Source organism: Lithobates pipiens, unplaced genomic scaffold, assembly GCF_037356315.1.
Source record: "Lithobates pipiens isolate NorthernLeopardFrog02 unplaced genomic scaffold, aLitPip1_a1.2 Scaffold_35, whole genome shotgun sequence".
NCBI lineage: Eukaryota > Metazoa > Chordata > Amphibia > Anura > Ranidae > Lithobates > Lithobates pipiens.
In genome coordinates this window covers 27,991,692-28,010,710 of record NW_027507811.1, presented here as the reverse complement: position 1 = coordinate 28,010,710, position 19,019 = coordinate 27,991,692, and the positions used below count along the sequence as shown (strand labels likewise).

Genomic DNA, 19,019 nt, shown 5'->3' with positions numbered 1-19,019 from the left:
GAAATCCTCCTTCTCAGTGTAAGAATTAGAAACATTGAGATTGGATTATGTTTCCCATATCTCAGCAAATTAGATGGCAGAGGGTTAAATGTTCGTTGTAACCCCCACTTTCCAATCTATGTATTGCAATCGGAGGCATCTGATATTTACCAAATATATATATATATATATTGTTTTGTTTTTAATTAGAGAAAAGACACACACACTTATATATAGAGGGATACAGACCAGGAAAGCCAACGTGTGCCCAGCTGATGATCTAAATCCCCCATCTAAGGTGAGTAGATGATTATGTATAATAGTTGGATTCCCATGAAGAAAATAGATGCTATATGACACATTTGAATCAAACACAATGTGATGTGTAAGTAATATTTCTAAGCAGATGATCCCTAAACGATTTAGTAAAATTAAGAATCCCCTTGTATATGTGTCTCTGCAGACATTAGTCTTACATAAGCCATAAAGCAGAAAGTAAACGTGTAGGTGAAAACGATATATACTATATTATAGAAGTGTTATCCTTATATACATAAATATCCGCTTTCAATTTACGGGAAAATAAGGTCCCATGTGTTCTCTAAGGTGGAGCAACACTGACACCTAGTGGTTATGAAATCCAGGTCTTCTATACGGAGATTTGGAAAGATATACAATGTAATTGGATGGAAATAAAATGTCAGGAAATTCGAAATAAAGGGAATCTGCAACACCAGCTTGTATTGGGAGGGATTTCTTACTATAATACAGCTTCACATGTCCAACTTCATCAGATTGTACAATTGTTATAATCGGTTAATTCTTCATTGAATGCATTTAGAATCTCTAATTGCGACAAAATGTGATGAGAGCTCATTGATGGAAATGGTGGGTGGCTCTTAGAAGAGCCTTTGTGTCTTGTGTTGGGATGATGATGGGGGGATGGGGGATTACTTGGCGCTGGTGTACTTGGTGACGGCCTTGGTGCCCTCGGAGACGGCGTGCTTGGCCAGCTCTCCGGGCAGGAGGAGGCGGACGGCGGTCTGGATCTCCCGGGAGGTGATGGTGCGGCGCTTGTTGTAATGAGCCAGGCGGGAAGCTTCGCCGGCGATGCGCTCGAAGATGTCATTGACGAAGGAGTTCATGATGCCCATGGCCTTGGACGAGATGCCGGTGTCGGGGTGGACCTGCTTGAGCACCTTGTACACGTAGATGGCATAACTCTCCTTCCTGCTCTTCCTCCGCTTCTTGCCGTCCTTCTTCTGGCTCTTGGTCACGGCTTTCTTGGAGCCCTTCTTGGGCGCCGGGGCGGACTTGGCTGGTTCAGGCATGATAAGGGTTAATGTGATCTCTGCTGTTTGAAGCAAATGTGTGCTGGAGCCGCCCTCATGTGCTGCTTTTATAGGCGTCCTATGCAAATGAGTCTCCTCCCCTCCTCACTCTTCTATTGGAGGATTCAGTCATGTGATGGGGAGGAGTGTTTTGCTTTCCTTCTTCGTTTACTGATTGGTGTAGAAACAATTCAGAACACTATTGGCTAGCTTGAAAAGTAGCCAATCAAAGTGTTTGATGTCACAGCATTGACTGTATAAATATAAGGAGACCCTAGAAGGTGGTTATCTTTGTCAGTGTAACGACACAGGAATCTCAAAATGTCTGGCCGTGGAAAGCAAGGAGGCAAGGTTCGGGCTAAGGCCAAGACCCGATCATCCCGGGCTGGTCTGCAGTTCCCAGTCGGCCGTGTTCACCGTCTGCTCAGGAAGGGCAACTATGCGGAGCGGGTCGGGGCCGGAGCTCCCGTCTATCTGGCCGCCGTCCTCGAGTATCTCACGGCTGAGATCCTCGAGCTGGCCGGCAACGCCGCCCGCGACAACAAGAAGACCCGCATCATCCCCCGACACCTCCAGCTGGCCGTCCGCAACGACGAGGAGCTCAACAAGCTGCTGGGCGGCGTCACCATCGCCCAGGGAGGAGTCCTGCCCAACATCCAGGCCGTGCTGCTGCCCAAGAAGACCGAGAGCCACAAGGCCGCCGCCAAATCCAAGTAATCCCGACAACTCCTTTCTACTCCCAAATCCTTTCATTTCTACAACACAAAGGCTCTTCTCAGAGCCACCCACATCTCTCTACAAAGAGCCCCCCCACACACCCCTCATTGTGTCTACCACATCGCATGCAATCAGCCCTCAATTGTCTGCATAGCTTTACACGGGAAATACATTCTTATTTATTCACACTTCTAGTACAGGAGATCTGTACAGGGAGGACAATGACTACATATAAAGAGCCTGGAAATCATTATTGGGGGATCCGGTCATTTTACAGGGACTGATCGTCATTGTCCTTCAGACTTTAGTTCTGTTGAATTTATTACAGATCAGAAATCATTCATTATATAATAAAACAATCACCCCCGACTGATCAGCAGCACAGATCTCAGAATGTCCCTATTATGGCGGGCGGGGTATGGAACGGATTGGCTTCATTTATCATGGAACCTTCCCAATCACCTCAGATCGGCTAATCTGACAGAAATGTAATGACACAAAGTTTCAGTTCTTCCGGGGAACGTTCCAGGCACTTTATAAACGCGCTAAAATATTATATTATATCAAGGGGTTTGTATACAGAATCATAGAGAATGTTTTCTATAGAGATCAATGGAAAGTCTACAGAACGAGTATTTACTGGGCTGAAAACGGAATAAGATCTCAGAAGACATTTCTTTGGATTCCTCATCAAAAACATTATTGGCTCATGAAGGGAACGCCCACAGGTCTAATTGGCTCATATTTCAAATTGCTACTTTCGAATTTGCCCGCCAGAATTCTTTAGAACGTTACAGAGAAATTATCAGCCCTATTATACCGCCAAATCCGACACTGAGACATTTATCCGAGAGATATCAGCGATTTATTTTGAAACGGATTCATCCGGAATAGAAATCGATTCAAAAGATTGTTGAATAATGTGAAATATGTTCTCTGTTATTAGATGTATAAAAAGTGAAAGGAGTATTAAATGGTTTTATCTTAGAAACATAAATGCGATTTTTTTTTCTCCCCTTCTTTAGTAATCTTTTATAAATATGGAATTGTTATTAACAATAGTAACTGGTGATTTGTGTAATCTCCGAAAAAGAACTGGAAGAAGAGGTTTGTCATCAGATCTGTATAGGATCCTGGGACTGGCCTCTATCAGTTACGGATTTCCTCCATATTACAACTAGAATATTAATAAATAAATAAATACGTGAATGGACTGGTAGAAATCATGACACTGCCAGATACATAACGGTGTGTACAATAAAACACATAATCAGATCTGCCTAGAATTATGTAACTAACTGGAAAAAAAAAAAAAGATACAAATATGTACTATGAATCAATAAAGAAAATATTGCGATTCTGACGAATTACATCCGTTTCCATTCAGCAAAATATTTAAACGTTTCTAAATAAATGACATTTTCTGCAGTGTAATACATGAATAGACCCCGCCCCTTCTCATCAGGTCCGCTCATCTTTACACAGGAAGGTGAGATGTAGGAAAAAAATGCATTTCTTTGTTTCCTTTTCAAAATAATCTTTATAAATATGAAAAATTGAAACTGATGTTTGTGTTATGAAGTGTTAAAGATGTGTGTTCTTTGTGATATCTAACTGACCATACACTGTTCGATCTGCTTTACTAAAGCGACTTAAGAACACAACAAAATGATTTCTCCAATGTTGTATCTAATTGGGTAGAGAGTTGATCTATAAAATTTTACAATCTGCACTCAGGAGGATGGAATATAAAAACTTTACTTCTTCCACCAGTAACAAATGAAGGAATCCGATAATTGTACGGAAATCCTCCATCCATTCCCTGCTGAGATTTGGCGCTACACTAGATCTGCTTCTCTGGATGGAATGTTCATAAGATCCCATACACGCGATTCGATTTTGTTACCAAAGCCGTATAATAGGAGGTCAGACCTTAAGAGTTTCAGTGTATACAATCAGGCAGACCCTTACACTACATGATTTTTGAAAAATCTGCAGAAAATCGAAAAGTGGGTTATATGGGGCTTTAGACCTAGTAGAGAAATGTTCAAATAAAGCTGATCCGATCCCAGTTCTGGACGTTTCCTGACAAACCCAAACTACTGTTTTTAATTGGCCCATTAAAGTTTAGAATCAATCGCCCCTCATACAGTGTGATCACACTTAGATCGCCTACATAGGGTGAATGTCACGTGTCCAATCCCGAGAACAAACCCCCCGCTACAGAAATGTGTACAACGCGTCATTCATTTTCCACGTTTACTTCTACTGATAACAAATAGCGGTATGTAGTTCTTTGTATGAGAAGGTGGGTGGCCCTGAGAAGGGCCTTTGTGTAGATGAAGTAGGTAGGTGTCTATGAGGGTTTAGCCTCCGAATCCGTAGAGAGTGCGCCCCTGGCGTTTGAGAGCATAGACGACATCCATAGCGGTGACGGTCTTCCTCTTGGCGTGCTCGGTGTAGGTGACGGCATCGCGGATGACATTCTCCAGGAAAACCTTCAGCACTCCGCGGGTCTCCTCATAGATGAGTCCGGAGATGCGCTTGACACCCCCTCTGCGGGCCAAACGTCGGATGGCGGGTTTGGTGATGCCCTGGATGTTGTCCCGGAGCACCTTCCTGTGCCGCTTGGCGCCTCCTTTCCCCAGACCCTTCCCTCCTTTACCGCGACCAGACATGACGAAGGATTTTCTGCCCAAACAGAAACTGAGCTCCGCTGTCCGCCTGCCCTCCTTATATACAGCCTGGGCGGACCTGATTGAAACCTTCCGGGGAAAGAGGCGGAGTCACACCCATCCATTACAAAATAATAGAGAATGTAATTCCTGTAGTCAGATACATTAATGCAACAGCAATTACATGTCCAGAAGACTCATTTATTCCTTCTTCTCAATTATTTATTTTCTATTTATACCTGGAGATTACACGGAGAATATGAATCTTTAATACTTCATAACAGAAGAACAAACAGCAGTTTCAATTATTCATAGTCATTTCATATTTATAAAACATTATATTGAAAAGGAAACAAAGAAACACATTGTTTTATGACATCTCACCTTCCTGGGTGTAAGGCAGAGCGGACCTGATGGGAAACATGCCGATAAGGGGCGGGGTCTTTTATTACACTGCAGAGAATTTCATTCATTTAGAAGCTTTTAGATATTTTGCTGAATGGAAACGGATGTGATTCATCAGAAGCGCATCTCACTATCATGTTGTAGGGGGGATGCTACATTCCGACTTGGAATAAAAGAGAACATATGGAAATGTTTTACATTTTTTTATTCAGTAATCTTCAGAATCCATTTCTATTTATTCCGGATTAATCGATGGAAATAAAGCATTGATGATATCTCTGGGATAAATGTCTCATCTGATGATCTCAGTGTCGGATTTGGCGGTATAATTGGGCTGATTATTTCTCTGTAACGTGCTTCGCTATTCAGGCGGGCAAATATGAAAGTAGCAATTTGAAATCGGAGCCAATCAGAGCTGTGGGCGTTTCCTTCATCAGCCAGTAATGTCTTTCTTTTCATAATTTTAAAAGAAATATATTCTGAGATCTTTCTCCGTTTCAGTCCAGAATATATTTGTTCTGTAGACTTTTCATTGATCTCTATAGAAAACATTCTCTAGCAGGGCGGGTTCTGTATGGTGGAGAAAATGAAAAGACGAGAAGAAATGTGACATTCATATTTCTAACGGATGTATTATTCTTGGTTGGATAAACTGCCCGACAATTCAGAGGAGCGTTGATCGATGTTCCCGGAGGAAGAGATATCAGATTTTAGTGTCGGATGTCTCTATCTGAGATCATTGGAACGTTCCATAGAATTCCGGCGGGAAATTTGTATGAATGAATTTCATATTTGCACCAATCACAGATCTGGGCGATTTCTTCAGATAATAAAACGTATTTTCCTTCCAAGGAGTGTGAAGGAGGATCTGAGATCTGTGTTCCTTTCAGCTGGGGGAGGTTTATTCAGCAGAATTAAAGGATGGAGGACAATAAAAAGCAGTCCCTGTAAGGAGATCACATCGTTCCTTCACATGAAATACGTTCTAATAAATGATACAAATCATAGAAGCTCTGAATTGCTGTCAGGACGGACGGGTATGGAGGGGTGGATGGTTTTGGTTGGAGGGTTTAGCGGTGAGTAGACGATCAGTATAGAAAGATTGGAATGAAAAGAGATGAGAGAATGATGTACTGTGATCACATTTCCTGTCATTACTCCTCACCTCTATTACAAGTCTGAGTGTGATAAGAAGACAAAGGCTTTGTCTTTACAGGGAACTTTACCTGACAGTATTAATAATATAGAACTTAATTGGAGAATAGGAATAGAAACCAGGAATGTCCGGCGCTATGTAGAGCATGTTTGTGAGGCAATGCTGAAATAATAATAATACTGATCGGTCAGAGTGGGAGGGGGTGAATAAACCTCCCTTCTATTCCCATCCTAATTCTAGATTTATTGCGGAGATCATCTCCACTTTCTAGCTGTATACATTCCCTATTCACCTCCTTGTATTGCACACACACACACCAGTGTTCTACCAGGAATGACCACAAGGTGGCAGAGCTGAATAAACACGTATGCCGCACTCAAACATTGTTACAATAAAAGATCCTCCACAATCTCGCGCCTTACATTGTTACTTTATCTGAAATCACAAGAAGAGAAGATCGCGGCGTTCTTAAACCACAACACAATGGAGGAAAGAAGCAAGAAAAACGAAACATTGTATCTACTCAATCAGCCCAGACACATCTTTGTCTATTTGAATCTATTTCAATCAACAGCAGATCAATGTACACACAGGGTGGGGGTTGACCTCATTCTGTGTACTTATAGTTCTAATTAGCAATAATAATAAACATCATAAATATATACAAAGTATCATCTACATACAAATCTGATCACAATATCACCTCGGGAAGCACACAGTCCTTTATAGAAGTGAGAAAATGTTTTCTAACATGGAAATGTTTATCACCATAATGAACTTACACATGATCTCCAAACCTGAAAACAATTTAATTTCCATCATCATTTAGCAGCGTCTGCATGTTTTTTTGTTTGTTTTGTTTTTATACCAAGTTCAATGCATTGTATTGCATTTTTTTAAAGAAACATATACCATACAGTAACATGACATGGCAGATACAGAGTAATGGTGTTATAACAGTGCAATCAGCACACAACATAAAACATTTGGTACCAGCATATAATATGCAATTAACATTGAGCATACTATGAAATAAAACCTTGAATTTGCCTTGAAAAATACTTAGAATAGCAGTATTGCAAGAAAAAGGAAATACAAGGGATACAGTCAAGCAAGGAGGAAAATTGCACCAAGAGGAGTCATTTGGAAAATAATATTGTATGAGAAAGGCATTAGTGTGTGTACCAGGTTGCCCATGGGACCAGGGGTGGACTGACAACTCATGGGGCCCCCAGGCAATAGGAGATTATGGGGCCACACAGTATACACACACACACACACACACTATACAAGCACACAGTATACAAGCACACAGTATACACAGTCATGTTTTTAATGGCTGAGAAGGTACTGGAGAGGTGGGGCAGCTATAATCTGAGGATTTTTAGACCAAATGGATGTCGGTAAGGGACATTTCAGAGACAGATGTAAAAAACAGATTTTTACATACTGTTCCTGGTTTTACTGAAGCTGGCAAACCTGATGGGGCCACTAGTGACTCAGGGCCCCTCGGGCAGTGCCCAAGTGGCCCAATGGTTAGTCCGCCCCTGCATGGGACCCATGTTTTTTTTTTTGGGAGTGGATGTATGCTTTACTGGTAGAGACAGCATTGACTCTTAAAGCTCGTACACACAATCACACTTTTTGACAACAAACATGCAAATTAGCTGTTTTAAGGCAGCATGCAACTGTGTGTACGTTCCATCGAACAAACTATTTTGGTTTTCATTGGACTTTTGTTGGCTGTGCGAACAGACAAACTTTTTGACAACATAAGAACGATGTAGCAAAGTCTGATCAAGTGTACACAAAACCATCAGACTTTTGTGAAAAACATCAGACAACAATACAGAAGTTGACCAAAGGGTGGCACCTGAGTAATTGAATGTCCTCTTTTAAGGTGTCGTCACTCATCAGTACATTGAAACGTCACTACGTTTGTGTTTGTTGCCTAAAAAGTCTGATTGTGAGAGCGCATGCGCGGGGTCTCCTAAGATGGCCGCCGGCATCTAGAGCTCCGCTCCACCGCCGCCCTGATCTATCCACCGGAGCCTTCCGAGCGCCCCCACGCCATACCGGACAGCTAATCCTGGTGGGGGAACACTCAGGGAACCCGCGGATGGCGTCCCCGAGCGCCAGAAAGGACTTATCAGGCCGTATGAAGGCCGAAACCGGCCCTGTCAGTTACGCCAAGATGGCGGCGGCTACACGTTGCCTCCCAGTCACAGCTCCTCAGGAGGAATCCATAGCGGACCAGGACCAGGATCGGATGCCTTTTCAAGGTACAGACTGTGCCCCTCTACCTTCAGTTCACTCTCCCTCCTCCACTGAGTCATTGCTAGGGGGATTGAGTGCAGGATATCCCACTACACCTATGAGGGATCCCCATACAGGCATGCTGCTGACAGTCAGTGAGGCACAGGAAGATTTCCCTCCCCCCACAGACTTTCCTTCCATGATGACAGCTTTTTCACATATGCTTTCCAAAAGCCTTGCTATTCAGGCTACTCAGATCACTACCTCCATACATGCAGATCTGCAGCAAATAGGTCTGAGACTGGACACTGTGGAACGGAAAACTGACCAGGCTGTATTACGGATCAATCAAAATTCAGCTAGATTGGAGGAGGTTCAGGACCAACTAGAGACTGCGTTTGCAAAAATCGATGACCTCGAAAACAGGTCAAGAAGATACAATTTTAGGGTACGGGGGATACCAGAATCTGAAAAAGAGGTTCACAAGGTGGTGAGATCTCTCATTAAGAATTTGATCCCTGACATCCCGGATCGCCATCTGGAACTGGATAGAGCACACAGGGCTCTCCAGGCCCCCCGCTCTGACGGTTTACCCAGGGACATTATAGTCAAGCCGCACTATTACTCGGTGAAGGAGGAGGTCATGCGAAAATCCAGATATGCAGAAAATCTATCGTTCCAGGGTCACAAGATCCAGCTATTCACTGACCTCTCCCCATACACTATACAGAGGAGAAGGTCGTTTAAACCTTTACTACAAGTTTTGATGGACAAGGAAATCGCATACAGATGGTCGTTCCCTTTGAGGCTGAACTTTTCTTACAAGAACAAAAGCTTTGGATTCTCCTCATTCCAGGAAGGCGAAAAACTTTTGACTCGACTAGGTCTGATACAACTGGAACCCGCAATGGAAACTTCCAGCAGGGGCACCCCAGCTTCAACCAAGAGGCCTCCCCCAGCGAGCCCGCTGCAACAGATCTGGCTGACGCAAAGCTCCAAACGATCCAAAGAAAATCTACCACCTTGAGACTATTTTAGTTTTCCCATATGGGGGCTGAACTCACACTTTTTTGGGGTTCCCATGGTTGAGGCCCGGTCCACGGGACTCGGGGGTCTTACGGGACTCTCTTGGCCCCCTCCTCGACCTAGAGGGTTATGGTTGGGAAGTCTTCCCATGTTCTGAAATGTTCTTTTTGGGGGACTTTTTCCCCTCCCTAAGTTGCCTGATGTTCTGCTCTTTTTTCGCCATGTATCTGTATGGAGGAGGGCTTTGGCACTTTTTGCATTTTTTTTAATTTTTGGTATTTTTATAACTTTTGTTATAAAATTTCTTTTTGCATAATAACTTTGGTCCGGGTTAACATTTTTTTTTTTTTTTTTTTTTTTTTTTTTTTTTTTTTTTTAGTTTAAGGTCGAGGTCTCAGGCCTTGCTATTACGGACTCGAATGACCGGTACAACAAACTCTTCTCATATCAGACGGGCCTGTACAGTATATGCATTATTGGGAAAGTTACTTAACTGTATAAGGTAGCAGGGAATGTTTTCGGGGATATGCTCATTTTCACAATCCTTGTTTTGAAAAGTCCTCTTCGGCCATTAGATACTGGTATGACAAGGGTATGGTCATTTCTCCACCATCTCTATTTGGGGGGAGGGGGGGTGGGGGAAGATGGGTCTGAATAGGAGATTGGGCCATTATTTTTGCCATAGGTACAGGAGTGTTACTCCATGGTCATAATTTTTGAGGGGCGCTCGGTTTAAATTCTAGATAGGAGCTGGTGACAGCTACACAGTTTATATATTTAAGGTGGCGGGGCGGTGGTGGATTTAGTGCGCTCCCCCTGGCTCAGAGGTAATGTTTACGCTTCTGGGCCATTTTCGGGGTAACCTTTTCTGGGGTTGTCCCGTTCATTTACGAAGGAGAGTTGATTGGAGGGGTTCCGATCGCTCAGGGGGGAGAAAGGGGACGGGGGTCCCCTGTATGTATTTTTCTGTCAACGCAAAGATGTTACAACATGGTTCTCCTCATGCTGATGTTCTCTCTCTCTATGATGGTTTATTCTTTTTCTTTTTCATCTCTTTCTTTCTCCTTTCTCCTCATGTTTATTGCAGACAAGACAACTTCACATACGACATCCGGCCTGCACTCCTGGACATTTATAGGATCTCTTGGTGGTTCTTACTTCGCACACAGCGTGGCTCTCCTCATGTGAGCGGTGAGTTATTTTTCAGTTGCGTGGGTTCCCCCCCTCTGGTCCATGGCTGACACACCTGCTAAAGTGCCCACCCTTAAACTAGTTTCGCATAACACTCAGGGCCTTAACTCTCCACTAAAACGCAGGAAGATTCTAGAACATTACCGATCCATACATGCAGACATTTTATTGCTACAGGAGACGCACTTCCCTTCCTCTTTCAAACCCACATTTTTACATCAGCACTATCCTCAGTTCTTTCTGGCCTCCGCGGAAAACAAGACTAGAGGTGTGGCAGTGTGTTTCTCCAAACATATAAACCTCTCTCAACCTGAGATTGTTCAGGACCCACAGGGGCGATATATTCTGGTTTCGGGATACATAGACGGAGAACACTACACATTTGTTTCCTACTATGCACCCAATAAGGGCCAAAGCTCCTTTTTTGCATCCATGCTGAGGAAGCTTCAGATCCATCTTCAGGGCACGGTATTTATTGGAGGTGACTCAAATGTTGCATTTGACTTTTCTCTGGATAAATCGGGATCTGGGGGGTCAAAACCCAAGCGTCCGTCAAAACAGAGCAATAGCATAGCTCGCATGCTCCACGCGGATGGTCTGATTGACTCTTGGCGGGAGATGAACCCTCGGGCGAAGGACTATACGCATTTTTCGGCGCCGCACCGCACCTATGCCAGAATAGATCACATATTTACGAAATCCCAGACGGTTCCTCTGCTAGTTAATGCCAGGATTTTGGACTCGTCCTTATCGGACCACTCCATGGTGGTGGTAGTGTCCAGAAGACCTGTGGGCTCCGGGAACCGCCCATGTTGGCGTCTCCGGGAATCCATTCTGAGTGACCCTGCACATAGCGCAGTGTTGGAGGCTGCTATTCGGGAATACTTTGAGCTGAATGATACCGGGGAGGTATCGCCAGTTACTTTGTGGGCTGCACATAAAACTGTATTGAGAGGCAAATGAATCCAGTTATCCTCTAATCTCAAAGCGCAACATCGGGCTGACACCCTTAAACTCACGGAGGAGTTCCGTTCCCTAGCTAAAACACACAAACAGCGTCCTACGGCAGATTCATTAGCCAAACTAGACGAGGTCAAGGCCCGACTGAATATGTCCTTAACTACAGCGGCTGCTCAACATCTTTCCTGGACGGGGGCTAAATTTTATGCACAGAAAGACAGGGTAGGCTCACGCCTAGCAGTAAAACTGACTCCCAAGCCACGATCTCAGTCCTTCCCTAAGATCAGGATTCACTCAGGGGACCTCTCTCAGAATCCTGTTACAGTCATGGACGCCTTTTTGCAGTTCTACTCGGACTTATACAAGCAGGGGTCTAGTCCCTCCAAAGGTGCTCGGGAGAGGCTCCTGAGTGATCTCCCACTGCCCAAGCTCTCGGAGGATCACAGGGACCTTATGGAGGATCCGTTCACTCAGGCAGAAGTACTTGACACTATTAAAACGCTTTCAAGGGGTTCTGCCCCGGGTCCGGACGGATTCTCCAACGGTTATTATAAGAAGTTTGGCCCTTCTCTGGCTCCTTATCTGGTGAAAATGTTTAACTCTCTCAGGGATGGTACCGCCATGCCTCTGGACATGAACTCTGCATTTATATCGGTGATTCCAAAACCTGGTAAAGATGCCAGCGTGGTAGGCAATTTTAGGCCTATATCGCTTATCAATAATGATATTAAGATAATGACGAAAATACTGGCGAATAGGCTTTCAAGCTTTATCTCCCGGTATATCCACAAAGATCAGGTGGGGTTCATCCCTGGGAGACAAGGACCAGACCAGATTAGACGCGCAGTAGATGTTATTTCACTCCTACAGGCACAATGGGACGGAGGATCCCCGCAACAGGGGTTCCTGCTGTCCATTGACCTTCATAAAGCCTTTGACTCTATTGATTGGCGGTACCTTACGGATATTTTGGAGAGGTGGGGGTGCGGTAAATACTTTCTTAACCTCATATCGGCTCTGTATTCTAATCCGTCGGCTCAGGTGCGTCTGTTGGGCAGATATTCTAACAAGTTTGGTATCGGTAGGGGGACAAGACAGGGGTGCCCATTATCTCCACTTCTTTTTGCCATAGCCATAGAAACTTTAGCCATTGCCTTACGTTCTAACCCCGACATTAGGGGGGTCAGGTGTGGGTCTGGCGAACATAAATGCGCCCTCTATGCGGATGACCTTCTTCTTTTTGTTACATCGCCTCTGACCTCTATGCCCATCATTAATCGGATTTTATTAGATTTTAGTAAGATCTCGGGACTCCGGGTCAATATGGAGAAATCTTTAGCCCTGAATGTTACGCTCCCTACTGATGTGCTAGCTCAACTTTCGAATAATTTTACCTTCTCCTGGGCACAATCTCAGCTCCCATACTTGGGAATAAAACTCACTTCAGATATACACACTCTATTCTCTCTAATTATCCCTACATGGCGCAAAAATGCAGAGAGGATTTAGTACGTTGGTCTGGTTGTGGCATCTCCTGGATGGGTAGGATTAATGCGGTGAAAATGACACTTCTACCACGTCTATTGTACTTGTTCCGCTCGCTCAAAGGAGCCTCCGGATCCTTCAAGATCAACAAGAAGCAGCAAGAGGGCGACAAGGCCAAGAAAGTCACCATCAAGAAGAAGCCATCGGCTGCGGCCAAGCCCAAGAAACCTGCGGCCGCCAAGAAGCCAGCCAAGTCCCCCAAGAAGAAAGCCCCCAGCAAAGCAGCCAAGAGCCCCAAGAAGGCCGCCAAGAAACCGGCAAAGGCTGCAGCTGCTCCCGCCAAGAAGGCGACAAAGAGCCCCAAGAAGCCCAAAGCTGCAGCCAAGCCGAAAAAAGCCGCCAAGAGTCCGGCTAAGAAGGCGGCTAAAGCCAAGACAGCAGCCAAGCCCAAGAAGGCCGCTCCGAAGAAGAAATAAGAATACCTCCCTCATCTCCACCCCCCAAAGGCTCTTCTCAGAGCCACCCACCTCCTCCTATCCGAGCTACACCTATCTACCTACACATACCTACCTACACCCACATCGCTAATAGCACACACAGTGCTCCGCATGTCATTTCCAATAGAGGAGACACAAATCACATATGAGCGCTGATTGGCTGCAGAACGGCTGATTAATATTTCATTCTATAATGACATTTATGCGGAGAATCATTCTAATGATCGGGAGACACATCATCCTCCGCTCATGTTAGAATGATCGGCAACAAGACTCCTGTGTTATGAGGAGAATGGAGTGTTTTCTAAACATAAGTTACATTCATCATATGTGTATAAAAATAAACCTGTATTAACGGCTCAGTAACTAATAGTGTGATCCTCTAAAGGCTCTTCGATAAAGCGGCTCATTTGGATTTATAAATTGGCCGCCGACATAACATATTTGCAGCAACAGTAAATCCCCAGGTGGGCGATAATGAATGAATAATGAATTTCCAGATTTGTTTTGTTTTTCTGATCTCCATTGCGGATGTATTCCTCCCTGTAATGTGTGCCGCCCCAGCAGAGATGTTTGATCTCCGATGATGAGGGTTGTAGTATGGGATGAGGTAGTAGAGGACACCCCTGACCCCCCCATAGTGACATCTCCACGTGGGCTGTGTAAGGTTTACCCCCTCCCATTATATGTTCTAATCGGATTTATCTTCAGATCTCTAAAGACTTGACAAAAATACTCTTGTTGCCTGGAATAAGAAATTGTCGGGTTTCTAGAAAATGCAATGATGTGTCTTGTGTGAGAGAATGTGAAGAGTCCAAATAGACAAAGATTGTAAAATCTGTTGACAGGAATGTTCATTTTACTCTATAACGTCCCATTGTATTGTGTTGGGTACATAGAGCAGGTGTTGTTACTCTGGGATTGTATTGGAAATGATGTTACAGATCAGATTTGCTTACAGACGGAGCTTCCGAGTGCAGAGAAGGATGAGAAGAAAGAAGTGATGTGGTGGGAAGGATTTGTATGATGTAGTGGAGATGAGATAGTATGGAGCTCTCTGAGGAGGATGTGGTGGCTCTGAGAAGAGCCTTTGTTGTTGTGGGGGGTGGCGATGAGGAGGTCGGTGGGGGGTTTCTTAGGCCCTCTCTCCGCGGATGCGGCGTGCCAGCTGGATGTCTTTGGGCATGATGGTGACCCTCTTGGCATGGATGGCGCAGAGGTTGGTGTCCTCGAAGAGTCCTACGAGATAAGCCTCGGAGGCTTCCTGCAGAGCCATGACGGCGGAGCTCTGGAAGCGCAGGTCGGTCTTGAAGTCCTGGGCGATCTCTCGGACGAGGCGCTGGAAGGGCAGCTTGCGGATGAGCAGCTCGGTGGATTTCTGGTAGCGGCGGATCTCTCGGAGAGCCACGGTGCCGGGCCTGTAGCGGTGAGGCTTCTTCACTCCGCCGGTGGCCGGGGCGCTCTTGCGGGCGGCTTTGGTGGCCAGCTGCTTGCGGGGAGCTTTCCCTCCGGTGGACTTACGAGCGGTCTGCTTGGTTCTTGCCATGGCTGATCAATGCTTCCAATCTCCACAAGGAATACAAGTGTGAGAACTCGGGCTGTGCGGCGTCTATTTATACACATCACTGCCTTCTGATTGGACAGCTAAAACACACCCCTTTTCATGATTGGTTTGCTTAAAAAAAGCGGCATTTTTAAAATGCCCGCCAAGATCTGCCCGTTCTCTGTGTTAGTAGAGTTCTCTTCTTTGTGGGGTGGGGGAGGGGAGTTCCTCCACATCACACAATGTGTAAGGATTAGGAGCTCTCACATTGGACTGCTTGTCTCCATAATAAATGAGATGACAGAAAATCCTCCTCCGATCTCACTGATCGGATTATTCCGTTCTTAGTGAATAACAAGTAGAAAGGTGACTTGTACAGCTTGTTCCATCCAGCACAATTCTGTACTAACATGGAGGGACAGATCGCTGAGCAGACAATGAATCGTGTCCCAGCCAGCCAGCATTGTCCTCCCTGCTCCGGCCACATCTGGGATCGGTCGGTGTTCTCATTGGTTTCTATCAGATCCATGTGGATACAATTCAACTAAACTGCTACAATGTATCCTCTATGGAGGAGCAACACTGACACCTGCTGGTGACAAGAGAAATGACTTCTGTGCGGGGATCTAGGACGTGCTACAATCAGATTTCATTGTTTTCTTTCCGAATCTAATTTCTAAGAAAAATAGGTGATTACAACGTAATCTTTGGGAATGAACACAGGGCGACTTCTAGATTGCATAATTAATCTGATGAATTTGCATTAAGGTTTTGTCAGAAAATTCACTAAAAACATTATTTGAACCATATTTCTCACGATATCTTCATCATGTTTACTTTACAATGAAATCGCAGCTCTGATATGGTGTATGTGAGTGGCTTCTACAAGAGCCTTTGTGTCCTGCTGGGATGATGGGGGGTGTCGGGGATTTACTTGGCGCTGGCGTGTTCGACTTTGATACTAATTATTATAACATTAATAAAATACAGAATATATATATTGTGCCGTTTACACAACTCTTTACAATAAAAATGGCGACAGTACAATCACAATACATTTCAATACACAAGCAATATGAGGACCCTGCTAATGGAGTTTACAATGCAAAGAAATGTTTTTATAATGAAGGATTAGAAATCCTCCTTCTCAGTGTAAGAATTAGAAACATTGAGATTGGATTATGTTTCCCATATCTCAGCAAATTAGATGGCAGAGGGTTAAATGTTCCCTGTAACCCCCACTTTCCAATCTATGTATTGCAATCGGAGGCATCTGATATTTACCAAATATATATATATTGTTTTGTTTTTAATTAGAGAAAAGACACACACACTTATATATAGAGGGATACAGACCAGGAAAGCCAACGTGTGCCCAGCTGATGATCTAAATCCCCCATCTAAGGTGAGTAGATGATTATGTATAATAGTTGGATTCCCATGAAGAAAATAGATGCTATATGACACATTTGAATCAAACACAATGTGATGTGTAAGTAATATTTCGAAGCAGATGATCCCTAAACGATTTAGTAAAATTAAGAATCCCCTTGTATATGTGTCTCTGCAGACATTAGTCTTACATAAGCCATAAAGCAGAAAGTAAACGTGTAGGTGAAAACGATATATACTATATTATAGAAGTGTTATCCTTATATACATAACTATCCGCTTTCAATTTACGGGAAAATAAGGTCCCATGTGTTCTGTAAGGTGGAGCAACACTGACACCTAGTGGTTATGAAATCCAGGTCTTCTATACGGAGATTTGGAAAGATATACAATGTGATTGGATGGAAATAAAATGTCAGGAAATTCGAAATAAAGGGAATCTGCAACACTAGCTTGTATTGGGAGGGATTTCTTACTATAATACAGCTTCACATGTCCAACTTCATTAGATTGTACAATTGTTATAATCGGTTAATTCTTCATTGAATGTATTTAGAATCTCTAATTGCGACAAAATGTGATGAGAGCTCATTGATGGAAATGGTGGGTGGCTCTTAGAAGAGCCTTTGTGTCTTGTGTTGGGATGATGATGGGGGGGATGGGGGATTACTTGGCGCTGGTGTACTTGGTGACGGCCTTGGTGCCCTCGGAGACGGCGTGCTTGGCCAGCTCTCCGGGCAGGAGGAGGCGGACGGCGGTCTGGATCTCCCGGGAGGTGATGGTGCGGCGCTTGTTGTAATGAGCCAGGCGGGAAGCTTCGCCGGCGATGCGCTCGAAGATGTCATTGACGAAGGAGTTCATGATGCCCATGGCCTTGGACGAGATGCCGGTGTCGGGGTGGACCTGCTTGAGCACCTTGTACACGTAGATGGCATAACTCTCCTTCCTGCTCTTCCTCCGCTTCTTGCCGTCCTTCTTCTGGCTCTTGGTCACGGCTTTCTTGGAGCCCTTCTTGGGCGCCGGGGCGGACTTGGCTGGTTCAGGCATGATAAGGGTTAATGTGATCTCTGCTGTTTGAAGCAAATGTGTGCTGGAGCCGCCCTCATGTGCTGCTTTTATAGGCGTCCTATGCAAATGAGTCTCCTCCCCTCCTCACTCTTCTATTGGAGGATTCAGTCATGTGATGGGGAGGAGTGTTTTGCTTTCCTTCTTCGTTTACTGATTGGTGTAGAAACAATTCAGAACACTATTGGCTAGCTTGAAAAGTAGCCAATCAAAGTGTTTGATGTCACAGCATTGACTGTATAAATATAAGGAGACCCTAGAAGGTGGTTATCTTTGTCAGTGTAACGACACAGGAATCTCAAAATGTCTGGCCGTGGAAAGCAAGGAGGCAAGGTTCGGGCTAAGGCCAAGACCCGATCATCCCGGGCTGGTCTGCAGTTCCCAGTCGGCCGTGTTCACCGTCTGCTCAGGAAGGGCAACTATGCGGAGCGGGTCGGGGCCGGAGCTCCCGTCTATCTGGCCGCCGTCCTCGAGTATCTCACGGCTGAGATCCTCGAGCTGGCCGGCAACGCCGCCCGCGACAACAAGAAGACCCGCATCATCCCCCGACACCTCCAGCTGGCCGTCCGCAACGACGAGGAGCTCAACAAGCTGCTGGGCGGCGTCACCATCGCCCAGGGAGGAGTCCTGCCCAACATCCAGGCCGTGCTGCTGCCCAAGAAGACCGAGAGCCACAAGGCCGCCGCCAAATCCAAGTAATCCCGACAACTCCTTTCTACTCCCAAATCCTTTCATTTCTACAACACAAAGGCTCTTCTCAGAGCCACCCACATCTCTCTACAAAGAGCCCCCCACACACCCCTCATTGTGTCTACCACATCGCATGCAATCAGCCCTCAATTGTCTGCATAGCTTTACACGGGAAATACATTCTTATTTATTCACACTTCTAGTACAGGAGATCTGTACAGGGAGGACAATGACTACATATAAAGAGCCTGGAAATCATTATTGGGGGATCCGGTCATTTTACAGGGACTGATCGTCATTGTCCTTCAGACTTTAGTTCTGTTGAATTTATTACAGATCAGAAATCATTCATTATATAATAAAACAATCACCCCCGACTGATCAGCAGCACAGATCTCAGAATGTCCCTATTATGGCGGGCGGGGTATGGAACGGATTGGCTTCATTTATCATGGAACCTTCCCAATCACCTCAGATCGGCTAATCTGACAGAAATGTAATGATACAAAGTTTCAGTTCTTCCGGGGAACATTCCAGGCACTTTATAAACGCGCTAAAATATTATATCAAGGGGTTTGTATACAGAATCATAGAGAATGTTTTCTATAGAGATCAATGGAAAGTCTATAGAACGTTACAGAGAAATTATCA

At 44.8% G+C, this 19,019-nt stretch overlaps 5 protein-coding genes across 5 annotated transcripts; 2 read left to right on the top strand and 3 right to left on the bottom strand.

The window, feature by feature from the left end:
- Window positions 1–483: 483 nt before the first annotated feature.
- On the bottom strand, window positions 484–1,365 carry LOC143955286 (histone H2B 1.1). The gene has a single exon (XM_077465364.1). It carries the CDS (start codon window positions 1,308–1,310, stop codon window positions 930–932), a length of 381 nt encoding a protein of 126 aa, XP_077321490.1. The 5' UTR covers window positions 1,311–1,365; the 3' UTR covers window positions 484–929.
- Window positions 1,366–1,520: 155 nt separating this feature from the next.
- LOC143955285 (histone H2A.J) lies at window positions 1,521–3,024 on the top strand. Its single transcript, XM_077465363.1, has one exon. It carries the CDS (start codon window positions 1,632–1,634, stop codon window positions 2,025–2,027), a length of 396 nt encoding a protein of 131 aa, XP_077321489.1. The 5' UTR covers window positions 1,521–1,631; the 3' UTR covers window positions 2,028–3,024.
- An 11,455-nt stretch (window positions 3,025–14,479) lies between these two features.
- LOC143955279 (histone H3) lies at window positions 14,480–15,274 on the bottom strand. The gene has a single exon (XM_077465358.1). The coding sequence runs from the start codon at window positions 15,222–15,224 to the stop codon at window positions 14,814–14,816; it is 411 nt and encodes a 136-aa protein (XP_077321484.1). The 5' UTR covers window positions 15,225–15,274; the 3' UTR covers window positions 14,480–14,813.
- Window positions 15,275–17,217: 1,943 nt separating this feature from the next.
- Window positions 17,218–17,715, bottom strand: LOC143955281 (histone H2B 1.1). The gene has a single exon (XM_077465360.1). The coding sequence runs from the start codon at window positions 17,658–17,660 to the stop codon at window positions 17,280–17,282; it is 381 nt and encodes a 126-aa protein (XP_077321486.1). The 5' UTR covers window positions 17,661–17,715; the 3' UTR covers window positions 17,218–17,279.
- A 159-nt stretch (window positions 17,716–17,874) lies between these two features.
- LOC143955280 (histone H2A.J) lies at window positions 17,875–18,448 on the top strand. The gene has a single exon (XM_077465359.1). It carries the CDS (start codon window positions 17,982–17,984, stop codon window positions 18,375–18,377), a length of 396 nt encoding a protein of 131 aa, XP_077321485.1. The 5' UTR covers window positions 17,875–17,981; the 3' UTR covers window positions 18,378–18,448.
- The last annotated feature ends 571 nt before the right edge of the window (window positions 18,449–19,019 follow it).